This window comes from Grammomys surdaster, unplaced genomic scaffold, assembly GCF_004785775.1.
Source record: "Grammomys surdaster isolate TR1022 unplaced genomic scaffold, NIH_TR_1.0 187, whole genome shotgun sequence".
NCBI lineage: Eukaryota > Metazoa > Chordata > Mammalia > Rodentia > Muridae > Grammomys > Grammomys surdaster.
The window spans coordinates 5097614-5113728 of NW_021604632.1; the positions used below are offsets into that span (position 1 = coordinate 5097614).

The 16115-nt window shown below is 46.8% G+C and overlaps 2 protein-coding genes and 1 non-coding gene across 3 annotated transcripts in view; 1 reads left to right on the top strand and 2 right to left on the bottom strand.

Annotated features, from left to right (window-relative positions):
• Nucleotides 1-5587, bottom strand: part of Vac14 (VAC14 component of PIKFYVE complex) — a 101022-nt gene extending 95435 nt beyond the window's left edge. The window contains exon 1 of the mRNA XM_028768602.1: nt 5162-5587. Coding sequence (XP_028624435.1) covers nt 5162-5265 — 104 coding nt within the window. The 5' untranslated portion in view covers nt 5266-5587. The remainder of the gene's footprint in view (nt 1-5161) is intronic.
• Nucleotides 5588-7512: 1925 nt separating this feature from the next.
• Nucleotides 7513-7654, top strand: LOC114622316. The gene has a single exon (XR_003711575.1). It is a non-coding gene; the product is annotated as a small nucleolar RNA SNORA48 (small nucleolar RNA).
• A 7023-nt stretch (nt 7655-14677) lies between these two features.
• Nucleotides 14678-16115, bottom strand: part of Hydin (HYDIN axonemal central pair apparatus protein) — a 342846-nt gene continuing 341408 nt past the window's right edge. Inside the window, exon 84 of the mRNA XM_028768759.1 lies at nt 14678-15160. Coding sequence (XP_028624592.1) covers nt 14678-15160 — 483 coding nt within the window. The remainder of the gene's footprint in view (nt 15161-16115) is intronic.

A 16115-nucleotide genomic window follows, 5' to 3' on the forward strand; every position in this document is an offset into this window, starting at 1 on the left:
CTACCAGTGCTATGAGAGGCTGGTCACAACATGCTAGCAGAGTGGAACCACTCATGCCTTTCCTTGGACATTTAGCATCTGAGGACCTGCAATAACTAGAAAATACCTTACTTCCCACAGGAACACCAAATGCAGTACTGCCTGTCATCTGAGCAGACGATCTTTGGAGAACTGAAAAAAGCAACTAATGTCACTACAGAGATGTCCAAGGATGAAATTCATTATACACACATCCCCCCTTTGGGTGGGAGAACCCACTAACAGGAGTGGGATTTCTTGTCTGGAGGTAGAGTTTAACATACCCAGCTAGTGGGCATGTCCTTTAGGACAGATACACCCAGGTTCTATCTGTAAATCTTGGAAAGATGATTTAATAAGAGATTTCCACTTCCTCTTCTGTGAAATGGGTTAGCATCATCTAGGCGGTTTATAGGTTTATAGGGTGGTGGGAGATCGGGTGGGTAAACAATGGCTAACCACAGGGATGCTTCTCTTCATCCCTCTGTATTCTACTTCTACCCCAAGTGGTGGGGCAGATGGAACTTTACATACTGATGATCAGAGTGACTGAGTACCCTTTATGCTCCAGCTTCACATGATGAGGTGCTAACTCTCCCCAAAGCAACTGTATGTGAAGAAGAGGCCAGGCTCCTAGAACTGTGAGCAATAAATGGCTATGACTGACACCACCAGCCTGTGGTATTTTGTTACAGCAGCAGGGGCAGACTGTACACTTACAGGGGTTGAGAAAAGCTCACAATATACTTAACACCCCTCAGCTTCTTTCTACCAATGGGCAGTTCCAGCTAGAACTAAGGAAGCCTGAGACTTCTGCCTCTTTGAAAACCACAAAGCTGTCTCCTGCCTCTAAGATCTGAATCTTATTCACTGGAGGTGTACCCTAATCATATCTCACTCTGACGACTGGGCTCAGCTGTCCATGAGACTGAGGGCTTCCTGCTTGGTTTGGGAAAGCCAGGGACAAACTACTGGGCAGCCAGGCCTTCAGTCTCTTACTGAGAGACAGCATGGTAAGAAGGTGGGTTCCTGCTTCCACAGAGCTCAAGAGGGGTGGCAGATGTAGAACAACAACAGAGTGGAATAGAGTTTCTAGACAAACACTGTACCACTCAGAGTTTATCACTAGTACCTCCCAGAGTTGTACCATTTTTCTACTGGCTCCTGTTACAAATGACCACAAACTTAGAGGCTTAGGACACAACTTACGGGCCTTACTGAACTAATTAGGGTGCGAGCAAGTTGCTGTATGCTTTGGAGGTTGTATAGCAGCGTGAGTCAAGAGTCCTTTGGGGGCTGCATATCAGGTATCCTGCATATTGGACATTTACATTACGATTCATAACAGTAGCAAAATTACAGTTATGAAGTAGCAATGAAATAGTTTTATGGTTGGGGGTCGCTACAACATGAGGAACTATATTAGAGGGTCACAGCATTAGGAAGGGTGATTTCCTGAAGTGCAGGAAAACCCTCTTGCTAGCTTCTGGATGATGCCTACATTCTCTGACTAGCTGCTCCTCAGAACTTCAGAGCTAGTGATGGCTGCCGGAGTCTGATACTCTTCTTGCTTCTCTCTCTCACACTAAAGGATGCTTAGGGTTACAGAGGTCAACCTGGGTAATCTAGGCTAATTTCCCCATTTTAAAATCACCTGATTAGCAACTTTGACTGTACCTGCTAGCTTTAGTGCTCTTTGGCTCTGGGATGTATAGCAGGGCATGCACAGCTATACTTGCATATATGAGTGCATGTGGAGGCCAGAAGCCAACAGTAGGTATCTGTCTCCATCACAGGAAAGGTAAGTAGAACTTTACTTTTTGAGACAGGGTTTCTCACTGAACCTGGACTTCACTGTTCCAGCTAGAATGACTGGCCAATAAATCCAGGGACTGGGATTTCTAGGTGCATGCTGCCAAGCCCAGGTTTTACATAAGTGCTGGGGATGCAAATTCAGGTTCTCATGCTGGTGAAGCAAGGACTTTTCCCACGTGATATCTGAATGAGAAACGTCCCCTATAAGCCTGCATATTGCATATGCAGTTGGCGGCACTGTTTGGGGGAAACTATGGAACCTATGGAAGGCGGAGTGTTGCTGGAAGAAGCATGTCACTGGAGGAAGGCTTTGAGAATTCACAGCCTCAGCCCACTTGTAGTTTGCTCTTCTGCTTTATGTGAGTGGATAGAAATGCGCTCTCGGCTTCCTCTCCAGCTGCGGGCTGCCATGCAGCCACTGCCATCATGAGCTTGCCCTCTGAAACTATAAACTAAAACAATCTTTTTCCGCCATAAGTTGATTTTGGCTCATGGAGTTTTACTGCAGCAACAAAAAAATAACTAATGTTACCACTGAACCATCTCCTCAAGCTCATACCTGCTCTCTTAAATTCAAATATTCACAGGTTCCAGGGATTAATATATCTTTAGGAGCCCATTATTCTGACAACCAAAAAGTGGCAAGAGAAGTACTGATATAAAACAATTATAAATATTTAAAAATAATTATGTAACATCTGTTTTCACATTATGTAACAGTTGCAATGTGCCTAGTACTGCATTAACCACATTCACAACACTAGCTCCAGTCATAAAATGCCCCAATGAATACGATTACTAGTTTGCGGATGAAGACATTGAGGTTAGTTAGCTTGCTCAGGTGTACCTAACTAGTGACAAGGAGGAGGCTGAATCCCAGCTACCAGGCTTTAGTGCTTTTCCCCAATATTACATGTGGCCTCTTAAGAAACAGGTACCTTGGAGGGGTCAGTTAACTAAGAACAGGGCAAGCATGTTCATTTCTGCAGCACAGGAGCTGTCAGACTACACAGGCAACAGCCAATACTCTAACTTTTCTTTGATGGGGCCTCTGTGGCGATTGATTAATGGACTCTTTGGCCAAGGGTTAGTCTGATGAAGAATATACACACATATGGAATATTCTATGTACAGGACAGAAGGTCTTTGAAGTTAGCACTTGTTAAGCTTTAACATGTACAACAGTCATGCAACAATCTTGTTCAAGGGCCAATGGATGAAGCCAGAGTCTCTTTTCTATGGTGGTCTGGAGGCCATTTTGGGGTAGCAAGTTCCTTCGGCTACAATGTTACTTCCTTATCAAAACTGCAAAGCTAGTCATTTCTGTGTACATGTGTCAAATGCCACTAGGCATTCACTGTGTTAAGAGAAGAGGATAAATAAAATGTTTTTTAAAGGAGGTCATAGTCCCTTACCATCCTAGGGATTTTCTTTGAATTTTCGAAATGAAGTGCAATGTCTAATACAAAACTAACTGTGTTAATGACCAAGCCCCTACAGAGCGACCTGCAGGGAAGTCTGACATAGACTGTGCTGGAAGCAGCAACGTTGTGAACACCTTTGTTCAAGGACCTAACAGATGACTCAAGCCAGGATAAAAGCAGATGCTTCTGTAAAGCTGAGTGGGCGGAAAAAACTGGTGTCAGTGTGCAACTGTCTGGCTCTTAATTGTTTCTCAGAGGTCCATGGATGCAAGGTGTAGTGAGAGCTCTTTTTGGTGTGTGCCCTTGAAGGGCTTCATCACAGGCCCAAAAGCTACAGGACCAATTAACCACAGACTACCCTGTCCTTTTAAACCCTGAATGTTTGATACAGCAATGAAAACCTGACTAATATACAGTACAACTTCACAAAACCAACAGAACTCATGGACACATAACCATACCTATATACCATTTTTGGCATGGCAACAGAATTGTGCTAAGCACTGTAATACAAGGCAATAAACAGAAAGGTATATAAGAGGCAAAAAAAAAAAAAAAAAAAAAAAAAGTGGCCGAGGAAAGAAACAGCTAGCATGGACATGTTGAGAGTACTGCAGAAAAATGGGAGGGTCTTCTTACCTACCTCCAAAACCACTGGTCTAGGGCAAAGCAGTTGTTCTCAACTGGTGTGGTTTTGACTCTTTAAGGGACAATTGGCAATGTCTGAAGACAATTTGGGTTGTCACAACTGATGGAGTACTACTGGCATCTAGTGGGTAAAGGGCAGAGGTACTGCTAAAAATAACACATGGAACAGAACTGCCCACCACAACCACAAATTATGCTTCCCCAAGTATCAACGGCACCGAGGTTAAGAAACCTTGAGTAAAGTGTCTATCCTAGTCAATGAATGAGCACCACTCTATAGTTTAGGAATGTCCATGTGACCGTCCTGCCATGACTGAAATGTTCTCTAGTCTGCACTGTGCATCTGTAGTGGTTGGCTACTAAACACCACTGAATATGGGAAGTGAAACTAATGTGCTGAATTTTACAATTTTTACTAATTTATCACTTTCTTGAGACTGGGTCTAGCTATGTGATCAATGCTAATCTCAAACTAGTACAATATTTCTGGCTGAGCCTTCCAAGTGCCAGAATTACAGGCCTGTGTCACTACTCTGGCTAACTTAAATTTAAATCGATACATATGGTCCGTTGTTACCATGTTGGATATCTTAATGTTTGGATATCCTAATGTTTTTCTACTTTCACAGGCTGCTTCTTTCTACTTTTCTGAAACCACCTACTCATCTGACTGTTACTAACATTTGGCTGGGGTGGAAGGGAAACACGTGCTCTCTCACACACGCAGCAAAACATTACCAAATTAAACATTCCCTATTTCGAACACCTGGAAACACCAGCGCACCATTACACACATGTATGATATTGCAGAAGAGAGGAAGGCCCAAATCTCCCCATTTTCACTTGCAAAGAAGGGTGACATGACAATCTTCTGAGCATTGGATCATGCTTTGACCTATTTCTACACTTAGCACTTAATGGTCTCTACAGAAGCTGAAAAGAGCAGGCGGGACATCACAAGCAAATTCTCCACCTCCTCAGAGAGGCCACTTTCTGATCTAGCTGGCTTTGACTGAGGCCACACTGAATGTGTCAGGTACTGTGCTAGGTACTGCACATACTTTAAGTCAATTCATTTTCACTGCTATTTGGGGCCCTAGGAAGTTAAAGAACTTGCAAAGATAGGGCTCTTGGATTTCCCGCTCTAAAGCAATGTGCTAAGAGCTGAAATCAAAGAGGTCAATACCAAACCCTCGCCGGGGCAAGCAGAACCGCTAGGAGATGCATAACCAGGGCGGGGTCTCAGTAGCTCTTACTTCTCGATCTCCAGCGCTGCCACCTTCCGCTTTTCGTAGAGTTTATCATTCAAGGCCCTTACGATGTTGGGAGTGAGCGGCGCAAAATCCTTCTCTGGGTTCATGGTGGCAGCTCGCGCTGTGCCCGGGAGCCTCGAGACACCTTAGCCGGAGACTACCCGGGCCGTGCCAGGGCCAGGGGAGTGTGCGGCTCCGCGCGGACACCGGAGCCTGCTCATGGACTACGCCGCCCAGGGCCCGCCTGCCTCGTCCTGCCGCCGCGCGCCGCCTCCGGTCCCCCTGCTCCGACCCTGCTCTCCCACGCGCGACCCGGACCGCCCCACCGCTCACGCGACCAGCTCCCGCCAGGAACCGGCAACGCTCACTGGGCCGCGGCCATGTTACTCAGTCACGTGACGCCTTAGACACTTCCGCCTTCCGCCGGCCGAGGGTTCCGCCCCCTGAGGCCACGCCCTCGCGTGCTTGCTGCGGCGGATTGGCCCCGCTTGTCAGGGCTCCACCCCTTCTCCACCTGCTGCTCTATTCCGTGCGGGTTTTGCCGAGAGCCCAGAACAAGTGGTGGGAGACGTTTCAGGCTCTCTGCTAGAGCTTTGCGAAACAGAGTTCTGGAAACAGAGTTTACAGAGGGAACCTAACTGAAGTTTAACGTATGCATTAGTTCTTTGGTCACTTAACAGTCACTTTCGCGTATGCCAACGTTTCCATCATTTTCACCGTATCCTAACCATTTGTCTGATTTTACATTTTATTTGTGTGTGTGTGTGCATGCACAAAGGTGCGCCTTTGGAGGTCAGATGACAACTTGGGGGAGTCAGATCTCCCCTTCCACTCACCATGTGTGTGTGTGGGTGGTCCCAGAATCGAGCTTCAGTCGCCAGGTTTGGCAGCAGACGCCTTTGTCTGCTGCTATCTCTCTAGTCTGGTTATTAGTTTAGAGACAGGGCCTCGAACTCTGTATAGCTGAAGATAGCTTTGAACTCCCAATTTTCCTGCCGTCATCTGCCGAGTGCAGGGATTACAGGCAAGCAGCACCACAGCTGATCTTACGTGGTGCTGGACATGGAACCCAAGGTTTTTGCTCCTTGCTGGTCAAGTCTACCAACTGAGCCATCATCCCCAGACTATATTTAATACACGTGTGCTACGCAGACGTATGCGTACATATGTATGGAGACCCAAGGTTGGGTGTCCTCTATAGCTCTTTTTATTTTTTTCACTCTTTGTTGAGACAAGTTCTTAAGTGTCCTAGGCTGGACTCAAACTCTTTGCAGATGATAACAGTCCTGGCTAATTTTATGTCAACTTGACACAAGCTAGAATCATCTGAGACAAGGAAGCCTCATTAGAGAAAAATGCCTCCGTAAGATTGGGCTGTAGGGCTGGAGAGATGGCTCAGCGGTTAAGACTGCTCTTCCAGAGGTCCTGAGTGCAATTCCCAGCAACCACATGGTGGCTCACAACCATCTGTAATGGGGATCCGATGCCCTCTTCTGGTGAGTCTAAAGACAGCGACAGTGTACTCACATATATGAAATAAATACATCTAAAAAAAAAAAGATTGGGCTGTAGACAAGTCTGTAATGTATTTTCTTAATTAGTGACTGATGTGAGAGGGTCCAGCCCACTGTGGGTGGGGCAGATGTTCCCGGATTCTGTAAGAAAGCAGGCTGAGCAAACTTTGAGGAGCAAGTCAGTAAGTAGTACTCCTCCATGGCAGGTTCCTACCTTGAATTCCCTCAGTGGTATAAGCGCTATGGTGAAATAAACCATTTTCTCCCTAAGTTACTTTTTGGTTTTGGTGTTTTTATTACAGTAGTAAAAAAAACCACCTTAATAAGACAATAAAAGATTACATTCCTCTGGCCTCCACCTCCTTATTGCTGGGACTATAGGTGTGTGCCACCGCAATGGGTTTACTCGGTCCTGAGGACAGAACCGGAGGCTTTGTGCACGCTAGTCAACTGAGCTATGTGCCCAGTCCTGGCCTTTTTAGTAGTAAGGTCATTCACTGAACCTGAAACTCATGGATTTGGCTAGGGTAGCTGACCAGGGAGCACCAAGGACTGGCCCACCTCCACCTCCTTCAGCTCCCAGTGCTGGAGTTAGAGATCATGAGTGCTGCCTTATCAGGTGTTCAAGTGGGTACAAGGAATTTCAAGTCGACCCTTCAGGCTTGTGTGGCTAACACACTACAGGCTAAGCCAACTTTCTGGTCCCTCAAATATATTTCCTTTTAAAAGAAGTCTTAAACTCTCACCTCATGCTCCCTTGTGCCCTGAAATGAAAGATTCAAATAGTTCTATATTTCCTAAGTCATGTTAAACTACTGGCCATTTAAAAGTGGTATTATCGCTCCCTGGCGGTGGGCAAAGAGGCACCTTGTTGTTGGCATTCTTATATCGGTCAGGGGGCAGAGCAGATGGCAGGCCTTTGTTCATCCTAGCTTGATGCCTGGCTTGGTGCCCAAAGCTGTTTTAGGCCTTGGACTCATCAAAATCAAATCAAATAAAATCAAGTCCAGGGAGCGCAGCATTGGAAGAAGTACAGACAGAGACCTGTGGACCTCCATGACACCCACAGACCTTCCTTCCAGTGCATGACACTGATGGGCTAAGGATATCTGCCCACTGACATGATACACACTGCGGATGGAGGATGTCACCCAGGGGCCCACCAGCTGTGTGGCCAGCCTGGAGCTGGAGCTACCACAATGTGCAACTGGTGCTCAGATGGGAGAGAAAGAGAAGTGGAGCATCTTGAGCATCGTGAGGAGAGATGGAACTGGAGACTCAAGGGTGGAGAGGAGTGGCCTGCTGTGAGTGGCCAGCCCTGCCACCAGGAGTCATGGTGAGGCCCCAGCCTGAGCTGCTGCTGCTGAAGGCCATGTCTGAGTCCATAGTTGTACAGTGGCAGGGGTCAGTGTCAATGTCTGTGGCTCAAATGACTACTAGAGAACATGGGGATGTCCCTGGTTAGGGAGTCCCCTGTAGGGAACCACCCAGGTGTCCAGGGGCTGTTCAGAAATGGCCCTGTCCCTTACTAGATGTAGTGCTTTGGAGAGCTGGCCCCATCTCTCACCACTGGTAGCATAGAGTAGGCCCTGTGCCTTGCTCAGGCCTTGATGGCACGAGTGTGGGCGAGCTGGCCCTGCTACTTGTCTGTCATGGGGGTGGCATGGATATAGAGGTGATGTCCCCCACCTCACCTCACCACCCAGCAGCTGGGAAAGCTTCCTACAGGGTCATGAGCTCAGGAGAGTTAGCCCTGCTCCTCACCAGCTGCAGCACGCAGGCCTTAAACCTTGCCCGGACAACACAGCAGAGTTGACCCTGGTGTTGGGGGCACAGACAAGCTAGTCCAGAGGGTGAGAGCACAGGAAAGCTGGCCCCACTACTAGTTCTCTGTGAGGTGGCTGTGGGTGAAGGGATGATGTCCTTCTCTCACCTTGCCTCTCTGCCACCTGCAGCAATCAGAAGAGCTGGCCCTAAGGTCATGAAAGTGGGTGAGCTGGCCCTATGCCTTCAAAGCTGCAGGATACCTCACCCCATACCTCCCCTGGGCAGCAGAGCAGGACTGGCCCTGGTCAAGGGGTGTGGGTAAGCCAGCCCTGAGGGTGCAAATTCAGGAGAGCTGGCTCTACTACTCTGCCATGGCATGGGTGCGGGGGTGATGCCCCCCCCCCCACTCCCCAACTCATCACCTGTGGTAGTAGAGTGGGTGAGATGGCTCTGTCCCTTGCTGGTTGTAGCACTTGGGAGAGTGGGTCCTGCACCTCACCTGGGCAACACCGTGGGGCTGGCCCTGATGGTGAAGGCATGGGTGAGCCAGCTCCAAGAGTGAGAGAGTTCGAGAGCTGGTCCAGCTCCTCACAGGCTGCAGCCCAAGGGCCCTGTGTCTTGATGGGATTGGGCAGCATAGTGGAGCTGGCTCTGGAGACATGTGTGTGGGTGAGCCGGCCCTGAGAGCAGGAGAGCTGACTCTGCCTTCTGCTGATGGTGGCATTGGTTGGCCTGGCCAGAGCAGTGCCAGAGTTTGTCCTGTTGGTGCAGATAAGGGAGAGCTGGAAGGCTGGCCAGCTCCACAGGGCCCAGATCCAGGACTCTGAGATGGTCCACCCCAAAATCTATATCAACAAATGTTTGGGATGCATGAAAGGGCCAGTCCTGCTGTTCTAAAACTATAGGATCTCCATGACATAGGGCAACAGCGGGATGACTGGGAGGAGTCCTGATGAGGATCCATTATTGACGGTGTCACAGAAGCTGGAGATATCGAACCAGACTCGTTGTAGTGAACATTTGCAAATGAAGCTGTATGGACAGAGGCATATACTGTAGGACACACTGTGGCATGCTACAATTCCCACAGTGGGATGTTCTATATGCTTTGGGGGGGTTATTGTGTGTTTTTCATCTTGTGGAGGAGGTTGCAAGGGTAGGTAAGAGAGGACAGAGATGGGCAAGACTGGGGTACATGGTATGAAACTCACAAAAAAAAATCAATAAAAAGCAAAAAAAGTGATATCTCCTATAGTTGCAGATACTAACTGTAATAGACCCCCAGACCTTAGCATAATTGATACCGTGATGGAAGTACCATTCAGGCCATAGAACTCAGTACGTAGACAGTACCCAGATGCCAAAACAAAAACCTAATCCATCAGAGTCCATAGTTCTGGAAAAGTCTCCAATGTACTAACCTTGTTTTTGGCTTCTGTAGTTCTGCTTCTGGCTAACCGTTCTTGTTAACTGAAGTATGCCAACCTAGGATGTGGTTTTATACTTAAAAGCTCATTCTGAGAAAGGCTCAGGGCTATCCTTGGATCCCAAACACCCGGTGTAGTCATTGACCAGCTAATGAATTCACTTGGCGTAAATTGATGTCTGAGTAGTCTTCTCTGGTGGCTGCCCCACAACACTGACAGTGGCTGCCAGCCCACCATGTGGGAGTCAGTGTGTGCGTCCATGCTGTGGTAACCAGGAGGGCTGGGTTACAGATAGCAGCCCCAAATTTGATGAGGGAAGGTACAGGTCTAGATGGAATCATTGGAAAACAGCTGCTTTGGATTATCGAATCAAACAGTGGAACAGATATTATATCTGTGTGATAAAGTCAGGGGAGAGGGAATTAATTGTGGCTATAAAGTGATTAAAAGATGCAGTTATCAAGGAGGTGTATCCAAATCCATCAAAGTTTCCAGAGTCAGGAACTTAGGACAAGGAGGGCTAGCCTACCGTTGAGTCCAAGGTGTACCACATTTGTTTTTAGACCCAAGATACTACTCTTTTTAAACAAGCAAACCCCACACACATAAAGCTTACCATGATTTTGAAAGTGGATTGTCTACTTCAGCTCACAGTTCAAAGACACAGTAATTGTGGGGAGGGCTGTAACAGGCCTTGGATGAATTATTGTGTTGAAGAGCAGAAGAGATTTTGCAAGTGTAATAAAGATCTATACCTGATGTTGAATTAAAGGGGAGGGGAGATTATTGTGAGTGGGGCTGATATAACCAGAATAGACCTCAAAGTGGCTTGAAGATTCTCCCAATGGCCACAGGAATCATGCTGTGAACAGCCGATGGTAGTAATGACAGTTGTCTCTAGTTGCTGAGAGCAGTCCCCTGCCATCAGTTGCCAAGAAAGTATGGCTCCAGCCATCAGGCACAAGGAAATTAATTTTGACAACACACAGGGGAAACTAAGGGTCATATCTTTCCCTATTCCAGTCTTCACGTGAAGATGAGGCTGGTCCTTGTATGTTAGCCTTGTAGCTCTCTGGACTGAGAACCCAGCTCAGTCCACGTGGACTCTTGACTCACCTAAGCTAAGAGAGAATGAATTTGGATTGATTTAAGCTTCTAGGCTGGTAATCATATGTTACGTGTCCACAGTAAACAAATGCTGGGCCTAATTCAAAATTCATTAAGTCATGGAGAAATTAACCAATGGGAATCCAAGACAGTGTGCCTTCTTACTAATAGCTTTCCCAACACAATCCAGTGAATGGAGGAAGGAGCCCCTCCACACCCAACCGGTACAAAAGCTTGGCTCAATGTAGAGAGATGTATGCCCTAAGAAAACATGTTGTCTACTGGCTTCTTCCTTTTACCTTGAATTAAGTACTTGTCAAGGACATTCCAAAACACCGTGCAAGTTTACACATTCAGGGTTGGATGATGGTTGATGCAATGACAAAAATTAAACCAAGGTAATTGGGGGTGATTTGGGTCTGTTTTATCCAGGGTGCATTTGTTTCCAGCAAACCCATGTCTAGTAGAATATTTCATCTGTTTCTTTGCTTTTTGGGGCTGGCTCCCTCATAAATATGAACTGAATTTCCCAAGAGTCACACTACTCACACTACGATAAGGCCTTTAATAATTGAAGCGGCACAGTTCCCCCCCCACCTTTCCAACCAGCAGGAACTCTTTTCTCCTGAAATTGCATTCTGAATCAGGTTGCTAAGAAACCAGTTTCTCCTTAAAGGCCAAACTAATGCTTTGTCCTACCTCTAGGTCAGAAGTTTCTAGAAAGAAACTTCCCTGATATGTTAGCAATGTAGAGTAATTAAGGTCACTTATTCATACAGGGGCCAGCAGCGGTATTGTGTATGAACATCTGGGGCCATTCTTACAGACCTGCCTGCCTTCCTCCTCTCTGACCCTGCTGGCCAGCACTCCCTACTCTGACTCTTCCAGACTACAGGGTAATTCATATGCCTGGCTGCAAGTTCGCCGCTTTTTCATAGCGATGATTTGTCTTGGAGCCCCATTTTGTCTGCTTGTCACTATAAGACTTTGGAATGGTTCTCTAGTAACTGTTAATAACAGTTACACCAATGCATGTAAAAGTCATGTCGTAATGAAGCGAGAAGCTCCAGGTGATGCTGTCCCCCAATCAAAGGGGGTTTCTTCAAAGACAAAGCAGTTTTCAGCTGGTGTTTCAGAGGCATGGCCCAGCAATCTGGTTTTGCAAGTCCCCCCCGCCCCAAGATTCTGATATAAGGGAAGATTGGGAAACTGCTGACTTTATAGAGCCTCTGTATCTATCGGTCATAGCAGCTGCGCACTGATTTTAAACATCCTTCCAGATTGCCCGGAAGTGTGACCTTTGCTCAACGCCACCACTAGGGGAAAAAAAATCTGTCATCTAAGTTTTGGCTTTATGCCTATGATTTATATCTTTTAAAAATTGTTTTATGACATTATTACATGCTCATGTGTGTGTCTATAGGCATACACGTCATGATACATGAGTGGAAGTCAAAGGACAACTTTCAAGAGTCAGTTCTCTTCTCCCATGTGGGTCCTTGGCATTGAATTCAGGTTGTTAGGCGGGGCAGTAACTGCCTGTGCCTGCTGAGCCATCGCTGGTCCCTATTAGTAGTATCTTTATTGACTATGAAATGAATTGGTTATGAACTATAAGTCTGAGTTTAGAAGCATTATAAGAAAAACTTAGCTTGGCACTTGTTATGCGCAGCATGTATTGGCTGAGGTTTGATGGGGTACAAAAAAATGGAGGTTCCTGCCTTTAAGGACAAACCACTTGCTGCACAAGTCTGATAATCTAATTTTGAATTTAAGAACCTAACTAAAGACTGGAGACAGTAGTGCACACAATCCCAGCATACCAGCACTGGGACATGGGAGGCTAATACAGGAGAACCTCTGTATCTCACAGGCCAGCTGGCCTGGCACAAGGAGAAGTGAACAAGAGAGACTCTGTCTTTAGGTAGAAGGCAAGGGCTGAAGGCTCTCCTCTGACCTCCTTGCGTGTGTGTGTGTGTGTGTGTGTGTGTACATGCACATACACACACAGCACCACCATTTAAGTCAGTGTGGTACCAAACACTGTAATCCACTCTTGTCTGGGGCAAGAGCAATGGAGTCCAAAGCTGACTTGAGCTACTGTTGAGATCCTGTGTCAAAAGAGCCAAAGCAAGCAAACCCCAACCAACCAACCAACCAACCAGCCAGCCAGCCAGCCAGCCAGCCAACCAACCAACCAACCAACCAACCAACCAACCAACCAACCAAAGAGAACCCCTAAACCATCCCCCCCATGCCTATAATAGGTACTGGGCTTATTAAAAGGCACATTGTTGGGTTGTATCCCACAATTTCTAACTCAACAAGCCTATGCTGGAGTGTGAGAATTTGACTCTTTGGTAAGTTTCCAGGCACGGCTTCTGGGGATGGTCCAGGGACCATTTTGGACATCTACTTCTTAAGAGACTTCATTCCCAGTGGCTATCTGCTTTCATACTTCTCCTCTCTCTTGCCAGGGGCTGCCTGGAATAAAATAAGCCAGAGGAGGCTGGGATGCTTGATGAGAGTTAGGCATCTGTAGAAGCAAATCTACGCTAAGGCCAGTGTTTAATCACATTGATTCAACACGTGGCCCCCATAGGCTGGTGGTCCTAATAACACACACTAGGAGCCCCTGGGGAAAAGAGGTAGATGTGGAGTTAGGGCTTTGGACTGAGGTAGGTGCCCCACATCTTTGTGTGGGTGGACCTTCCTGAGGGGCATACAGGAAAGACACTCACCTATGTGGCCACTCTTTAAGAGCATGTGACATAGTGGCAGATTCGAACATATCAAATTGGAAGGAGGTCCTTACCGTGGATAGGATTCCTGACTAAGACGAACTCACACACATGAGCGAACACTTTTGCTGAGTGGTCCCTGTTCACACCCTGCAATGTTATGTGCATATATGTATAAGAATATATACTAACCATGCTCCACCTCAGCCCAATTCAACCCGCATTTGGGGAGAGTAGGTTTTAGGTGAGAATTAGGTGGGAGGATGTGTACAGATGAACAGAGAACCAGCGTCCTCCGGCTGACTGCTGTACCCATAGCTGGGGAGGGGAGGAGGGGGTCTCTATTGGGATTCTCCAGGATCCAAATTCCAATGAGGACTTACCTCCTGCAGGCAAGAGACATGGGATCTGGAGGCTGATGGTATAGAATACAAGAGAAATGGTGAGGGAGGTAGAGTGAGGGCCATAATCCCCAAGTCCTCTTAGTGTGACCTGTTCATCACTACAAAGATGCCACTTCTTTGGCTTTTATGAGAAAGCAGAAATGGCATCGAATCAAAATACAGTCATATCTGGGGGTGATGACATTTTAAGAAGAGTCAGCTGCTCCTTGCAGTGGACACTTGTAAGTGCTGTGTGAACGTCCTGAGTTTGCTACCCATGCCTCCTTACAATTTGGGGTCACTTCAGAGTGCTTAAGTGTGGGGAGCGCAGCTATTGAGACCTTCCATGATTCATTTAGCCTGAATCTAAATCTGCTGTGTGCCACTATAAATTTTAATGTGGATTATAAATTTCACATCTGTATTTGTAAAATATAACATAGAAATCACTTCTCCTACAATTAAACACATACAAGAAAGTCCTTGGAGAATTCCCCTTTTCTTCCCTATTCTTTGCTGGGACATCGTGAGGCATGACTCATAGGCTGAGAGGACAGCTGCCAGTTGACGCCATTGTGATTTAAGGGGTGATCCCCTTCAGATAATAAACCCATTTGAGTCCGGATTCTGTGCCTTCACACTGAGGGCAGGTGACAATCAGCTTAGTGGTGATAGGGGTTTTACTGCCCGACGGGTTCCCCTCAAAGAAGACTGTGATGTTGTTGATCTTCTTAGACCGTACGGTTTCTGCAGCCCGGATGGTGAAGGCTGGGTTCTCCACAATGAAGGAGAAGCTCGTTGGATGCAGGAAGATGTTCTTGAAGGGGATGATGATGTTGTATCCTGCTCTGATTAGGAAGGGTCCTTGAGGTTTGGGGGGCAGAGCAATTCCAAAGAGTGGGATGATATATTCCCCACCTATGAGTGATGACAGGCACAGGATGCCTTTGGTCTCACCCAGATGGTTGGGCTCAAAGACGACTTCCACGCTGACTTCAGTGCCACCCTGGGCTCCTGGGGCTGCGTTAATAATTTTTTCTGTGTGGAAGTCGGGACAGTCAGTCTGAAAGGGAAACAAAGTACCTTGACTCACACAGGATCCTAAAGGGACTATCAGGAACCCAAACCAAGCCCTTCCATTCTAGGACAGCAAAGAACTTGTGTTTGTGTGAGGCTGGGCAAGCTGTAATGTAACGTCCTATTCATTGTGGAGCTGAGGTTTTTGCAGTTAAGTATTACTTATCATTACCCCAACTTGGCTACTAAGAAACTGAGGCCAAGAGATGTTAACAGTGCACCTTAAGACATATAGCTAGATAATGCTGGGGGAGGGACTGAAACTGTTCTTCATACCTAGTTTTTCTCTCCCTTCATTCACATGGAAGACAGGGCATGCATTCCGGCTTGGACAAGACTGAAAGGTACCATTTGCATCCTAGCACATTTAATTGTCCATGAGTCCCAGATGCTCTGACCAGAAGCATTTGAGATAGGATTTGTTCTTTCGCAGGCTCCCCGAGTGACGGTGACAGACTGACTCTCCAATTTGCTGTTATTTCCGTTTTCCAACTTAGACTCTAACTGCTACAGTGGCTAAAGTATATGGAATGCTTGCTATGGGCTACGTGCTAAGGAGATGGTGTTGCAGACATATTTCACGCACACATGTACATCAGTGCTGGTAGTATCCCTGTGAGGCTGCAGGTCACAGGCTTCTATGGTTTGAATGTCATCACTCAAACTCATGTTGAAAATTAATCTCCATGATGAGATAATAAAGATTTGGGATCTCTAAGAGAAGACTAGGTCATGACGGCAGCCTCTTGTATGAGTGAATCTATCCACGGATTAACATATCGATTGGGCTAATCGTTTGAGAGTGTATCTGTTCATAGAAACCAGTCCTGTCTCACCCCACTCCCCTCCCTATCTTAGATTCACCCATTATGAGTTTGGGACTTCTTGGGGAAGCACTTACCAGATATAGTCCTCTGATCTTAGACCACTCAGCTTCCAGA